Here is a 14805-nt window from a genome sequence, read left to right on the forward strand (position 1 = left end):
TTTTCCAAATTCTTTATCTCCAGAAAATCAATCATCTTAATTATAGGAATTTGTCTAATTTGTATAATTAGTCTATTTATCTTTTATACATGTTTCCATACTTAATTTCCTATATATCTATATATTTGTAAAGTGATATATAAATGAATACACAATTTTAAATGAAAATCACTCTCCCTCTCAATTTTAACAAAGTTGTTTAAAATTTGTTTAAATTTTTTTACGAAAATTTAAAAAATCACAAGTCCAATCGGTGATTAATTTAAAATGAATTGAGGTGTCACATAGCTTTCTCATAGTTTCGGCTGGAGGTTTTGAACTTTTTGACTATCCATTTATAGCAATTGCACGTATAAAGAAATGTCAAACTGTTATTTAAAAATAAAAAATAAAAAAATATTATATCCACCATCCTTTCAATATTTTTTTACATGACGTCAATATAAACTATAAAGGATAGCTGAAATCAAGAAATAACTTTTTAATTATTTAATATCGAACGATGACAACAATATAAAAAAGCCTATGGGCGAGTGCACTTAAGTATCAGTAGACAGTATGACAGAAGACAGCTATGCAAGATCTTGAACAGTTCTAAAGCTTTTAATTGTTTGGCGGCGTCCATGTTTGACGGACCCCCCCTCCCAACTCCCAATAATAATATCATATATATATATATATATGTGTATGTATGAAACTCACATGCAAATACTACCTAGCTTCATCTCTATACTGTTAACCTGCGAACATTAATAATGCCATAATTTGCATCTTTCTGCTTTTGTGTAACCATCTCTCAAAATGGGCTTAAAAGTGAACATAGTAACAAAGTGAGAAGGGTCCTGCGCGTTAAAACTCATCACATGCGTTCTTCTCTCTTTCTTTCGCGTCCAAACAAAACCTCCATCCCCAGTTGCAAAACCAAAGCAAACCCATGTGGGCAGCCGTATTAGATACAAGCACAGTTCAAAGTGTGAAACCAAGCTAACTAATATAATGTTGGACCCCACCACCGACACCCCGAAAACTTTTTTTTTTTTTGTTTTCCTTCCAATTTTCCCTCTTTAAATTCTCTCTTTACGGCTACACATCACCACCTCATTACCGCACTTAAATACGTGCCATTTCCCTCTTCGCTTCCCGACCTCTGCCTCCTCTTTAAAACACTAGTCTTCCCTAATTTTCTCTCTCTTTCAGCCTTTCCTGACTGGCACAACTCAAGCACACAGAGAGCTGGGCAAAGGCAATATTCTCTGCTCTTCACTTGGTTGAAGAAATGCCGCTTAACTTAGCGGGAGGAGGTGCACTTAGTGCCCTGCTATGTGTCACGGTTTCTCTCTTCCTTGCCCTCGTTGGTGCTGAAGATCCCTATAGGTTCTTCAACTGGAATGTCACTTACGGTGACATATACCCACTTGGCGTTCGCCAACAGGTTTGTGGTTCAGATCTGATCGATTTTGGTGGCGTTTTTGCGATCTGGGTTGTGTTTGATCTAATGCGAATTGACACCAAAAAACACTTTTGTAGGGAATACTCATCAATGGACAATTCCCAGGCCCTGATATTCACTCCGTTACCAATGACAATCTCATTATCAATGTCTTTAACAGCTTGGACGAGCCCTTCCTCCTCTCCTGGTACTCTCTCTCTCTCTCTCTCCCTCTCCCTCTCTCACTTTCCCTCCTTGCATACAAATATCATTTACAGTGATTAGCGCGCCTTTGTTAAAAGACAAATTTAGGTCTTTTCATTTGTATTCTTGTACGGCACTGCATTCCCAAGGGCATATTTGTATTTACCTAGGTTTACACCGAACGTGGCCTGTTTCTCCACGTACATCTCCGGCTTTATATATATTTTTTTGATCAGATCTCCGGCTTTATTTGATTTATGGTTTAGAGAGTGTGTGGGCAAAAAAACATTGTCTAATGTCACATTACATTATATACAGAGATGAAAAAATAAAAACTTTACACTACAGCATTTGCACACTTTCTACCTTTATTATCAAATTATACTTATAAAAAATATTATATTTTAAAAAAATATCCTTTACACTCTCAATATATGAAAAATATGTGTTCACATCTTTCTAAGGATGAAAAAATGTTATTTTTCCCCCCAACTGATCTGATCTAGATCTGGCTATTTAGCTCGGATTCAAAATATATATATTTTTTAAAAAATAATAATTGTAGTCGTGAGAGTGGAAGCGACTGTAGCGTTATTCTATTTTTTTAAATTCACGGTTACCATCATCATTGCCTCGCCCCCATTGCATGAACTTTCTATAAACAGAGCGACTTATCCATGATTCAGTTGGGGGGGGGAGGGAGGGGGGGGGGGGGGATTAGTGAGAAACATTTGAATGTTTGTTAAGTTACTTTATTAAGAGTATTAATGTTGTGGTCCACTTATATGCTGTTTTCCACGCGGGGGGTTTTGGGATAAGAGTATACACCACCCAACTCAAAGGACCAGAGATTGTGACCTTTGTCTTTGGATTTAGTTATTATTGCTATTAGTTTAATATTAGGCAAGTGGGTTAGTTATTTTGCTTAGAAGTTACAAGTCATCTTAGGCTACGTTACGCAACAACAAGCACCCTTTACATTTGCATGATTACGTGACTGCAAGCGGCTAATAATTAGGGCGGCTTCCGGTCCCTTTTACTATATGCTTTACCTCCGACATCAGTGTGACAACATCAGTGGATATTGAACTGTACATGTGCAAATTTAAATTTTTAAAAAATTCATCTTATCAGTTATTATTTACGATTCTACATTCTATATCTTATAAAAAATACCTCTATATCTTATAAAATAAAAAAAAATTATAAATATAGAGTATAAAAGTAAATAATAACCGGTGCATAAAATTCTAAAATCGAATTATACCTTTTAATTTGTAGGTTTTAATTTTTTTTCGCTTGACATGTATGATATTGTGAGGCTGGCCTGTTTTTGTCCTGTGACAACCATAGGAACGGTGTTCAAAATAGGAGGAATTCCTTTGAGGATGGGGTATACGGAACAACATGCCCAATACCACCGGGGAAGAACTTCACGTATATTCTGCAAGTGAAGGATCAGATTGGGAGCTTTTACTACTTTCCCTCTCTGGCATTCCATAAGGCTGCTGGTGGGTTTGGAGGGATCAGGATCCTAAGTAGGCCAAGAATCCCTGTTCCCTTCCCTGACCCCGCCGGTGATTACACTGTTCTTATTGGAGATTGGTACAAGGCCAATCACACGGTAATTTTACTTCTACCTCCATTTCAGTACGAAAACTTCTTCTAAATCGATTAAAAATACAGAAAGTTGATTTGAAGTAGTCTGCCCCCTTTTTTTAAATAATTACTGGGGACTACTCTGCTAGTTTGCGTTTGGGTAGGTGCTCTCAATAATAATGAGAAAATAATGATTGAATATTGAATAATATTAAATAATAATAAAATAATAAATAATAAGAGAATATTTCTATCAATCTCCCGCTCATCTAACTGACAGTCGATTCTGTCAGCCAGATGAGCGGAAGATTCTCTGGATTTTGATCTTTGTGATTGTGTCGGTCGGTGGCGTATGGGTTCCTTGACGTGAATTATCAACATTTAACTTCTTGTCTGCGGCCAGCTGTTTTCCTGACCCTTTTAGTTGTCGTTGGATCTTCAACGCACGAACCCACTGGGCCACTACTGATTTCGGTTAAAAAATACTACAATTTCACAGTAATGCTAGTTCAAAACACACATTCGAGTAAATTGAGAGCATCATGACACTTGTTAGCAATTCTGAATGGCATCTGATTCATCTGTCAGTAAATGAGAGCATCATCACACTTGGCATACGAATCCATTGATGAGGATGCTCGTCTTTTGGCCACCTGATTTGTTACTAAGTACATGCTGACATGGCTTGTTACATATCGCAGATCACGATAAATCCAAATCGGTGAATCCCAGTAACCACCTAATTAATGATGTTTTTTTGGAATTTTCAAGCTTGTAGTCCCACGCCCCACGCCCCACGCAGGCGGCAGGTCCAGCTTGTTTGTCGCATTCGGGACCAGCACGTGTCGGTTGAAACTCCATAAATTGAATGGTTGGAATCACTTTCTGCTTTTTGTGATGAATTTACTTATGTTTGTGTGTAGGACATGAAGGCTATCCTGGATCGCGGTAAGAAGTTGCCTTTCCCTGATGGTATCCTTATAAACGGTCGCGGGCCCGGTGGTGCTTCTTTTAACGTTGAACAAGGTATGTCCTCCCGCTCTCTGTTCCGTCAAATCTTGTCATATATTGGAAATTTCTTCCTTGGATTTGTCTTAAATATATTGGACTGCATGCGTGTTGCGAATATGAGGAGAAAGACCCCTCAAACGATAAAAGTTCACGGGATGACCTTGTTTTGTTTTCTCCTTCAGTCCTTTACGGTCCCAATCATTGAAATGTTAATGATATCTTTAACCAATAATTATCTCGTTTTCAATTACCATTCATGGGTGACAACGTATTTTGCCATTGCCCATTTGCAGGAAAGACTTACAGGCTTAGAATATCAAATGTGGGGTTGGAAAATTCCCTCAACTTCCGCATTCAAAACCACAAGTTGACGTTGGTGGAAGTAGAAGGAACTCACACCCTTCAGACTACATACTCCTCGCTTGATGTTCATCCTGGCCAATCTTACTCTGTTCTAGTGACGGCTGATCAGCCTGCACAAGATTATTATGTTGTGGTTTCCTCTCGTTTCACCTCTCAGATCCTCACCACCACCGCCATTCTTCGCTACAGCAACTCTGCTGGCCAAGTCTCAGGCCCACCCCCTGGTGGGCCTACCATCCAAATTGATTGGTCTTTGAACCAGGCCCGCTCTATCAGGTACGCTGTTGTCATTCCTCCATTCTTATTTATGTTGGCTGCTGGAAAACTGCAAGCACATAAGAATCTAGGCCTCGCTGTTTAATTAGACAGTCACCTAACCATTTGCATCACTTCTGTAGTCAATTACCCTCTGAAGATAACAAAATTGTCACAACCTATGTGTACTTTATGTATACAGCTAATCATCGTACCAATTTCAGGACTAATCTTACTGCAAGCGGACCAAGGCCAAACCCGCAAGGCTCATATCACTATGGTCTCATCAACACAACCAAAACTATCAGGCTACAAAGTTCCGCTGGTCAAGTCGACGGCAAGCAAAGATATGCAGTTAACAGTGTGTCGTTTATCCCAGCAGACACTCCCCTTAAACTTGCTGATTACTTCAAAATTGGAGGTGTTTTCCGCGTTGGAAGTATATCTGACAACCCTACTGGTGGTGGAATCTACCTTGATACATCAGTGTTGGGCCTTGACTACAGAGCATTTGTCGAGATTGTGTTCGAAAACCCTGAGGATATAGTTCAGAGCTGGCACCTTAGTGGCTATTCTTTCTGGGTAGTCGGGTAAGTTCACCATATTAATATGCATAACATATAGACTCCTTGCTCGAGGTCATTTGGTCTACCTATGGTGTATGTTTCTTGCCTTCTTTTTTTTGGATTAATTTTCTTTTTTTGATTAATATCCAAAAACAATGCAATGCAGTATGGACGGAGGGGAGTGGACTACAGCTAGTAGAGATCAGTACAATCTCCGAGATGCAGTTGCACGTTGCACCACTCAGGTGAGAGTACTTTCAACGCCATTTCTGTTTTTTTCCTATATAGCCCAAAGAAAGCTAGAAAGTAAGTATATAAACATAATGTTTTATTCATGTTTGGTGAGTGCAGGTATATCCCAAGTCATGGACTGCTATATATGTGGCTCTTGATAATGTAGGAATGTGGAACGTGAGATCCGAGTTCTGGGCACGACAATATCTTGGACAACAATTCTATATGCGCGTTTATACTGCATCAACTTCACTTAGGGATGAATACCCCATCCCAAAGAATGCACTTGTTTGTGGTAGGGCTGCAGGCCGACGCACACGACCTCTCTGAGCTACTAGCTAAGAAGAAAATGGTCCACAGTTGGGTAGGAAAAACGACTTAGAGGGCTGAAGAGCAGCGCATTGCTTCTAATATATTTTATTATTTGGTTATGTACGTAGTGCATGCGATAATGCAAATATATAATTAGAACTCTGAAATGACCTTAGCTCAAGGTCTCATTCTTTTTCCAGAAATACTGTATCCCCCTTTTGTTTATCATTCAAGTTTTCATAGCAGCGTTGGAATTATATATATATAATGTGAGTTGGGCTCTTGTTTCTTCAAGTTTTTCAACCATTTGTGTGTTTATAATCTTTGTAAAATCTCTTTATGACTGTAGCAGTGTTTCTCGAATATAAAGCATTGGACCTATTCTATTTGATTCATTAATGTTGAACATTACTGCAATGGCATATCCTTACTTGTTTGTCCTATAAAAAGGAACTTTTAGTTCAATATTCATCCTGTCGTTAATTTTGATACCACTTGTTTCTATGGATTTGCATTAATTCGGTAATGTTACATAGCTGTACATTCTCATTGATAGTTGCTATATATTATGTGAAATTCGTGTCATTCCCTTGTAGTGCCAGCGAGCCACTTACATGCGACAACTACACGGTAAATCTATTTATCATCATTTTTATTATCTTCTCAACATCTTTTAATGTGGCAATAAATGATAGACTCACAAATAAAATATAATAAATAATTTTCAATCATTTCATACCACATTACGGGACGATGAGAAGATAATGATAAAATTGATGATAGTATTACTCTTTTTCTTGTCTGAATACATGCTACAGCTACATGATCCCAACTGTTGTCCCATTTTAGTGAAGTTCAACTGTGAAAAGAAAAGGCAATATCTTCGTGGCGAATTTTTTTATTTTTAATTATCCTGATTGATTTAATATAATTCTTAAGTGAATTTTTATCTATATATTTTTTTATAAAAAAATATTAAATTTATATCACATCAATTTTTTTGTGTAAATAAAAAAAAAATTCTTAAGACTACATATTCACTACGTTGACATTGGGAAAGACACGAAAATTAATTCAAAATAGTAATTCCATATAATAGTATTAATTTACGAGGACAATTTTTCTCCTTTTTAAAGGAAAAAAGTTCAATTACAAAAAGCCCATTACTAGGAAAGAAAAAGGTTACAGAAAGCCCATTAAATGCTATGGAGAAAACAAAATAACAAAGCCCATTTCTTGAAAAATTCGAGAGACTTCGGCCCAAAAGCTTCGTATAAAAAGAGTTCAGATCCCATACTTCGCGATCTACTTGTGCGCTATATCAGGCCCGCCCTCAATCGAGAGTTTATTGGGAGGGATTGTTTCTTTGATGCCCTTTTGCTTGAAAGTCAAGCAAGCTTCCGTAGATTAGACATGGGGCTATGGGAGTCCATTGTGAATGATAGGCACTCCTAACACTATATAACCAAATGCCTTGTATTTTTACTAGTCTAGAGATACTGGAGCAAAGCCTTGTGCGACGCCGTAACTTTGTTTTCGGCGGGATCCAGTCTCTCTCTCAAATACTCCATCGAGCCAAGCCTCTCCGTCTTTCGCCAAATCTTCGAGATCGGGTAATGGCATGACTCAACTCTTAGGGTTTCACCGTGTTTTCTGAAAGTTAGGGTTTCTATGTCGTTTTCTTCGTTTTGTCGTGAGAGTATCGAGAACAAGCTTTCCACTTCTAGTCTCACTCTTGAATCTTTAGTTGTAGTATTTTATGGGTTGTATTTTCACTGAAAGTTAGGGTTTCTCAACTTTTATGGTTTCGTTTTTGTTTGGTTCTTCAGAAATGAAAGAAAAGAGAAGAAAATGCTGTAAATAGCACATTTTTTACATCTAAGAAATCTTTATTAAAAGCTGTACATGTCACTTATATTCATCATGAAAAGTTTAGGGTGGTTTACAAAGCGTTTAAGTTCCAATTACTTGTGTTAATCTTTCTTCAGCTAAATTGTCCGAGCATCTCGGTTCCAGCTAGCCTTCTTTACATCCCCTTTCATGGCGGTACGTCAAATCTGCCAAATCATTCTATGGTCCTTTTTATAAAATATTTTGTTGTTATTATTATATGTTTCTTCATTTTGTACTTCATTATGTCTCATTTGGTCTAGAATGTTTGTAGATCGACAGAATTTTTAAAGATGAAGCCAGTGAAGAAAAGGGGGAGCGTGCCAGAATGGTGAGGCTTGTCTGAAAGTGATAGATATGCACGTTTTTTGGTTATAAAATGGATGTATGCTTGTATGAATTCCCCCTCTTTTTTTGCCATCCCCTCGTTTTTTTTGGCTATTAAAAAGGAAAATATGAAGTATGCGCGTGTGAATTCCATTAACGAACATTTTAAAATCGAGCTGATTAAATTTGGGTATTTTTAGTGCAGAGTTACTTCATGATTATGAGATAATATTCTTAACTGAGCATATCTATCTTTTGCTTGATGTTCATCGTGAATAGAATAATTGATTTCTTTCTTCATTCAGGCATCGTTTATTGGTGCAATAGCAATTGCTGACTTGGTCAAGACAACCTTGGGGCCAAAGGGAATGGTAAATCTTCTCACTCTTTTCCTCTTTATATATTTCTGTGTGCTTGAGGCTTGAGCTCTGCATCTTTTTTAAAATGAAATTTTCAATTACTCATCAATTTTTTTCAGACTTTAGGGTGTTTTCAAATGAAAGATGCTGTGATTTTAGGCCATTATCCAATGTTTGAACATAGTTTTTAGCCTGATTGTTGATTTGTACCGTTCAGGATAAAATTTTGCAATCGACGGGTAGAGGACGTGTAGTCACAGTTACAAATGATGGTGCCACCATTTTGAAGTCCCTTCATATTGACAACCCAGCTGCTAAAGTTCTTGTTGGTATCCTTGCAATAGTTCTCGTGCTTGATGATATATGATTTGTCTGGTTTGAGAGTTTTATGACTAATAATCTCCTTTGAGGTCAGGAAAGATCTTTGTTTGTGCAAATGCTTGTTCTGTACAAGTTATCTGTAGTTTGCTACCAAGCCAACATCGAAAAAACTAACGGGACAACTTTGAATTTGTTGGATCAATAGCATATTATTTTTTTATCCTTAATTCAGGAATCAGATATTTCAAAAGTTCAAGATGATGAAGTTGGCGATGGGACAACTTCCGTTGTTGTCTTGGCTGGGGAACTTCTGAGGGAGGCAGAAAAGCTTGTTGCAGCAAAAATACACCCAATGACAATAATATCAGGTCTGAATTTTCTGAGTTATAGGCGATCTTTCCATTAGGTTGCTTGCATCGTGAAGCATTACATACATGTAGAGGTCTTGGTTTACGAAATGAATGGATGGATATGCTCTTTTTGCTTTATTATCATAATGTGTATAATGCCTATAAAGGAACAATATCTCTTCAGTCACCTCGTAGTTTCTTAAAAACTTTAAGGACATGCTTCTTTTATCAATGGTTCTCGTGTAATTTCCTTGTAATTTAGGTATGTTAATGATGTTTGGAATGGTGAGAGAAACTTATCCCAACAAAAGGATGGCACTTGCCTCCTGACCCTTGGTGAGCACCATAACAATAAGTTGTGAGTGCAGTTGGATACTGCATCTGGGGATAATGTTGCTCCCCTGGTCTCTCTTCCTCCAATAGTGGATTGGATTCTGACTAAAGTTAATGAGATTCAACAGTTCGTGGAAATTTTACATGGAGGATGTGAAGACCAATTTAAAGAACTAATCATTGTGATTGAGGCAAGTCACGCTTTTGAAACCAAATTAAGTTTCAAGAAAAGCAGGGAGTTACAACGTCTTTCTTGGGCAATCAACTACGACGCTAAGGGTGGTAGCTCAACTAGAGGGAAGTCTAAAGGGAAGGCCTTGTGAAGATGGAAACAAGGGGTTGGGGTTGGGTTTTCGGGTAGAGTCTTAGTTCTACGGGAAACAAGGAGTTGTAGTCGGGCTTGGTGTATTTTAGGTTGTTTTTCACGGGCTTTTTGGGTCATTAGGGGCTTCTAATATGGGTAAGATGTTTTCTTGTATACATTCAGTATACTTGGTTACTCCTGTTGATATATATAATATTTTTACTTAATAAAAAAAAAAACAATAAGTTGGTGAAGAGGATAGCTTCCACTTATAAATCATGGGCATGCCAGGATTTTTCTGGAGAAGGAAAAATGGATTACAAATAATGGACTTTTTTGGATGAGGTATCACCTAGTTAGCTTGGAACTCCATTTTTCCCTTTGCAACCATGTTGTAAAATCTTGTGTTATTTTGTGACTGTGACTATAGAGGCACCATGGAACTATTTCTATGTCATAATTGTGTGTCTCTATTTCACATGGAGGATGTGAAGACCAATTTAAAGAACTAATTACTGCGATTGAGGCAAGATATGCTCTTAAAACCAAATCAAGTTTTAAGAAAAGCAGAGAGTTACATCTTTTTTCGGGAATTAACTACGACGCTAAGGGTGGTAGCTCATCTAGAGGGAAGTCTAAAGGGAGGGCATTGTGAAGATGGGAAAACTAGGGGTTGGGGTGGGGTTTTTGGGTAGAGTTTTAGTTCTACGGGAAGCAAGGGGTTGGGGTCGAGTTTGGCGTATTTTGGGTTGTTTTTCACGGGCTTTTTGGGTTATTAGGGGTTTTCTATTAGGGGCAAGGTGTTCTCTTGTATACATGCAGTGTACTTGGTTATTCCTTTAATACATATATAATATTTTTACTTTTGACTTATAAAAAAAAAATATATTTTTACTTATAAAAAAAAATAATAATAATAATTGTGCGTCACTATTTGCTCTCCCATGACATATACCTTTTCAATTCTGTAGTCTGAATTGCTTTCCAGCTGATTTTTTAAAGTACAAAAAGATTCCAATTGGAAAAACCTTGCTAGTAACTTCTGCCTGCTGCTAGCTGAAAAAGAATTGCTGCTGCTGATCAATGTCTCTCTTGCTCTCTCTAAGCTAGAGTTGTTCTATCATATCAACTCCTACAACCCAGCATGCATTTTGACCTGAGGGTTTCATAAGCAATTTTCCTTCTAAAAAAACACAATATATTCACCCATTTCCCTTCTAAAAAAACACAATTTTCATACAACCCAGCATGCGTTTTGACCCAACGGTTTCTATTGACTTATTTGATTGTTTAGGTTATCGAATGGCTGTGGAATGTGCACGTGATGCTCTGTTGCAGAAAGTCATGGATAATAAAGAGGATGCAGGCATGTTTTTTTGTTCTATATTCATTTTTATCCATCATTTATTTTTTCCTCTAATGTTTTCTTGGTTGTGGGAACTGCAGCATTTCCCCCTTCTTGTTCAGTCTGTACGAGTGTGGTGCTTTAAATGGATGAGAACTGCTAATCTGTGTGACCGGGCCTTTGGTTTCTGCAGTCTTTGTTGTATACTTAATGCATGCCATTACTGTATTTTATGCAGAGAAATTCAAGTCAGACTTGATGAAGATTGCAATGACTACTCTGAGTTCCAAGATACTATCACAGGATAAGGAACATTTTGCAAGACTGGCAGTGGATGCTGTTATGAGGCTAAAGGTAAATTTGGGGCTGATTTAGATGTGTAAAAAGCTCTGGTTTGTGCAAGCCATCTTTTAAAAAAAAAAAAAGTTTTAGCGATGTAACTGACTACAATTAGTGGGGATTAGGAATTAGTTGAGTTTGGTCGAGTTTTTAGCCATTTTTTCCTTCTTAAAATACGTTTTTCTGGAGGAATGTTACTTTGGCGTGATTATGCTCTACACTCTGAGTTCTTTTGACTCTTGTTACATATCATGGTGGTTGTCTTTATTTTTTTTGTAATAATGATGTTGCAAATGGCAGGGAAGCACAAACTTAGAGTCCATCCAAATTATCAAGAAGCCTGGAGGATCGCTAAAGGAATCCTTTTTAGACGAAGGGTGGGGTGTCTAAACTCTCAATCTTCTTATGCGCTACTTTTCTGTACTTTTCTGCTTGATGGACGTGTAGGTTTTCCATGAAATTTATGTTTACAATGGGGGTTGCATGCTTGTTCAGATTTATTCTTGACAAGAAAATTGGCATTGGACAACCGAAACGCATAGAAAATGCAAAGATTTTGGTGGCGAACACTGCAATGGATACGGATAAAGTGAAGATATATGGGGCCCGTGTCCGTGTTGATTCAATGTCCAGGGTTGCTGATATTGAAGCGGCTGAGAAGGAAAAGATGAGAGAAAAAGTGCAAAAGATCATTGCTCATGGCATCAACTGCTTTGTTAACAGACAGTTAATTTACAACTTTCCTGAAGAACTTTTTGCAGATGCGGGTATACTTGCGATTGAACATGCAGATTTTGATGGGATTGAGCGCCTTGCTTTAGTTACTGGTGGTGAAATTGCATCAACTTTTGACAATCCAGAATCGGTTAAGCTTGGTCACTGCAAGCTCATTGAGGAAATTATGATTGGCGAGGACAAGTTGATCCACTTTTCTGGTGTTGAATTGGGTCAGGCTTGCACAATAGTATTGAGAGGTGCAAGGTATTTTTCTGAATTTTCTTTTTTATCGTTTTTCTCCTGTAAATAAGATAGTCTTTGTTCTAATTATGTGTTTATGTTTTCCAAATTTGTATATCTGTGTGTGCACGTCTGTGATAAAGACTCAAAATACGGAATGCAATAATTGGTTGCTGGTTTGAAGCATCGTGCCAATCTTAAAGCAGCCAATTGCCTGTCTCAACTCTCAAGTTTGAAATTTTTATTACCAATGTTCAAACCAAAATTTGAAGGAACCTTCTTTGAAATGGCCTTTGTCACTATCAATTCTGGCAGAACTACTCAAAAAGGGTGTTCTATCTGGGGGGATTTAAGCTACAAAGAGTTGCATCCAGTTTCCTCACCATGAAGCTAATATATTGCAGGCATGCTTCCTTTAGTGTTGGCCACTGGTGTAGCTATTATTTATTTATTTTGATGGTTTGTAGGGGTGGATACATACAATTCTTTTCTACCAGTAGAATTTCCTTTATCCTGACCTCTAGTACCAGACTCGGTGTAGGTAGTCTAACTTTCACATGTGTGGTTTCTCTATCAGCTTTCTAGTTTTGGATTAACCTTCTTATAACATTGTTGCTGAGATATCTTTTGATTTCTTTTGACAAGTAAAGATGATCCTTTGATTTAGTTTCTTTCTGAGTAATATGTATTGTTTTGTTGTAAATTTTTTTTTGCAGCCACCATGTTCTTGACGAGGCTGAAAGGTCTCTTCATGATGCTTTGTGTGTCCTGTCACAGACTGTCAATGACAGTAGGGTTTTGCTTGGAGGTGGGTGGCCTGAGATGGTGATGGCCAAGGAGGTGGATGAACTGGCACGTAAGACTCCTGGGAAGAAGTCTCATGCTATTGAAGCTTTTTCTCGGGCACTAGTGGCCATTCCTACAATCATTGCCGACAATGCTGGTTTGGACAGTGCCGAGTTGGTTGCTCAGCTCCGTGCTGAGCACCAGAAGGAGAAATGCACTGCAGGGATTGATGTCATCTCTGGATCTGTGAGTATGCAAGATAAAAATGTATTATGGAGTTTATGATGCACAGATTGAATGGAGTTTATAGTGGGTCTATCTTGAAAATTAACGTACATGAACTATTGATCCATGGGGTGCGCTCTTCTTTACTTACTATATTTTTTTATTCTTTCAGGGCTTAATGCAAATTCAGAGTGCCTTATACTGGTCCTTAGAATTTATTGTGAGATACCAAAAAAAAAAGGATTTATTGTGAGATTGTTTAGAAGGGGGCTCTAACCCCTGAAAAGATTACAAATGAAAATTTTGGGGGGACTGATTGAGATTCCAGCTATATTATTTTCGAAGCAGTTTCTTTTGCTTCTATTGACTCAGCCTGGCATTTATTTAATCAATTTTATTCTTTTATAATTTTACTTGAATATTATTATTAAATAAAGATAAATCTGAAAAGTCATGTCAAAAAATTTATGCAATTTGGATGTTTAAAGGTTTTAGACCCTTCCACTTCTTTCCTATATAACTCTTGGTCGTTTTTCCTCTATATTTGATTTATGAAAAAATTAGTAATCGAAAAAGACTACAATCAAATTATTCCATAATTAGCCTCACATTGTGTGGGGTATACGAAGTATTTGATTTCTCGTACGATTAGTGCACCACAGGTTTGGCCTATGCTTTCAGCTTCTATTTGCTTGGAAAGTTATGGATTGTTGCTTGCTTGTCAATAAAGTCGGCATTCTTTAATTTTGGCTCCTGATCATTGATTTCGTGACAGGTAGGAGATATGGCACTACTGGGAATCTCTGAAGCATTCAAAGTCAAGCAGGCCGTATTGCTCTCTGCCACTGAGGCTGCTGAGATGATTCTCCGAGTTGATGAAATCATCACCTGTGCTCCACGGAAGAGAGAAAATAGGATGTGAAGATGTGCATTAGATCATTTGGCTAATTAAAGGACATCTGTTGTAATTCTGTGATACGTATTGCCATCTTGGATAGGATACGGTAATGAAACTGTTTTGGAACATGGTCTGATTTCAAAAACTGGGAGTGTTTCTTTCCTTTTTTGTTTTTTTTACAAGGCGGTTTGGGGGAATTGCCGGAAAGGCTAATCGTCTGGGGATTTTGATCACTTTGTTGTTGAAATTTTGATGAAATTATTTTTTGTTTTTTGTTTTTTTCTTTTTCTGAGAAGAGCTGTGGACATGGGAATCCTGGGTCCCGTTAATGAGATTCCATCATCATAATCTGTTAAGGTTAACGTGTATCAGCAGTCTTAAGTGATGGAATCCTTTGA

The 14805-nt window shown here is 37.6% G+C and overlaps 2 protein-coding genes across 2 annotated transcripts; both read left to right on the plus strand.

The window, feature by feature from the left end:
• The first annotated feature begins 1085 nt into the window (after positions 1-1085).
• On the plus strand, positions 1086-6218 carry LOC121260347 (L-ascorbate oxidase homolog). Its single transcript, XM_041162182.1, has 8 exons — positions 1086-1432; positions 1528-1637; positions 2987-3257; positions 4156-4258; positions 4537-4882; positions 5086-5451; positions 5594-5672; positions 5779-6218. The coding sequence occupies exons 1-8, from the start codon at positions 1277-1279 to the stop codon at positions 5989-5991; spliced, it is 1644 nt and encodes a 547-aa protein (XP_041018116.1). The 5' UTR covers positions 1086-1276; the 3' UTR covers positions 5992-6218.
• Positions 6219-7427: 1209 nt separating this feature from the next.
• Positions 7428-14759, plus strand: LOC121260348 (T-complex protein 1 subunit beta-like). Its single transcript, XM_041162184.1, has 12 exons — positions 7428-7586; positions 7962-8019; positions 8138-8194; positions 8496-8561; positions 8767-8878; positions 9110-9238; positions 11152-11223; positions 11441-11556; positions 11842-11918; positions 12037-12522; positions 13215-13530; positions 14285-14759. The coding sequence occupies exons 2-12, from the start codon at positions 8014-8016 to the stop codon at positions 14429-14431; spliced, it is 1584 nt and encodes a 527-aa protein (XP_041018118.1). The 5' UTR covers positions 7428-7586; positions 7962-8013; the 3' UTR covers positions 14432-14759.
• Positions 14760-14805: the final 46 nt, after the last annotated feature.

This window comes from Juglans microcarpa x Juglans regia, chromosome 4D, assembly GCF_004785595.1.
Source record: "Juglans microcarpa x Juglans regia isolate MS1-56 chromosome 4D, Jm3101_v1.0, whole genome shotgun sequence".
Taxonomy (NCBI): Eukaryota; Viridiplantae; Streptophyta; class Magnoliopsida; order Fagales; family Juglandaceae; genus Juglans; species Juglans microcarpa x Juglans regia.

Excerpts from the sequence above, each read along its gene's own strand:
- LOC121260347 (XM_041162182.1), top strand. The coding sequence starts at position 1,277 with ATGCCGCTTAACTTAGCGGGAGGAGGTGCACTTAGTGCCCTGCTATGT. Across the intron at positions 1,433-1,527 it reads CACTTGGCGTTCGCCAACAG|GGAATACTCATCAATGGACA; the intron begins GTTTGTGGTTCA and ends ACACTTTTGTAG. Across the intron at positions 5,452-5,593 it reads TATTCTTTCTGGGTAGTCGG|TATGGACGGAGGGGAGTGGA; the intron begins GTAAGTTCACCA and ends AATGCAATGCAG.
- LOC121260348 (XM_041162184.1), top strand. Across the intron at positions 8,879-9,109 it reads AGCTGCTAAAGTTCTTGTTG|ATATTTCAAAAGTTCAAGAT; the intron begins GTATCCTTGCAA and ends TTCAGGAATCAG. Across the intron at positions 11,557-11,841 it reads ATGCTGTTATGAGGCTAAAG|GGAAGCACAAACTTAGAGTC; the intron begins GTAAATTTGGGG and ends TGCAAATGGCAG.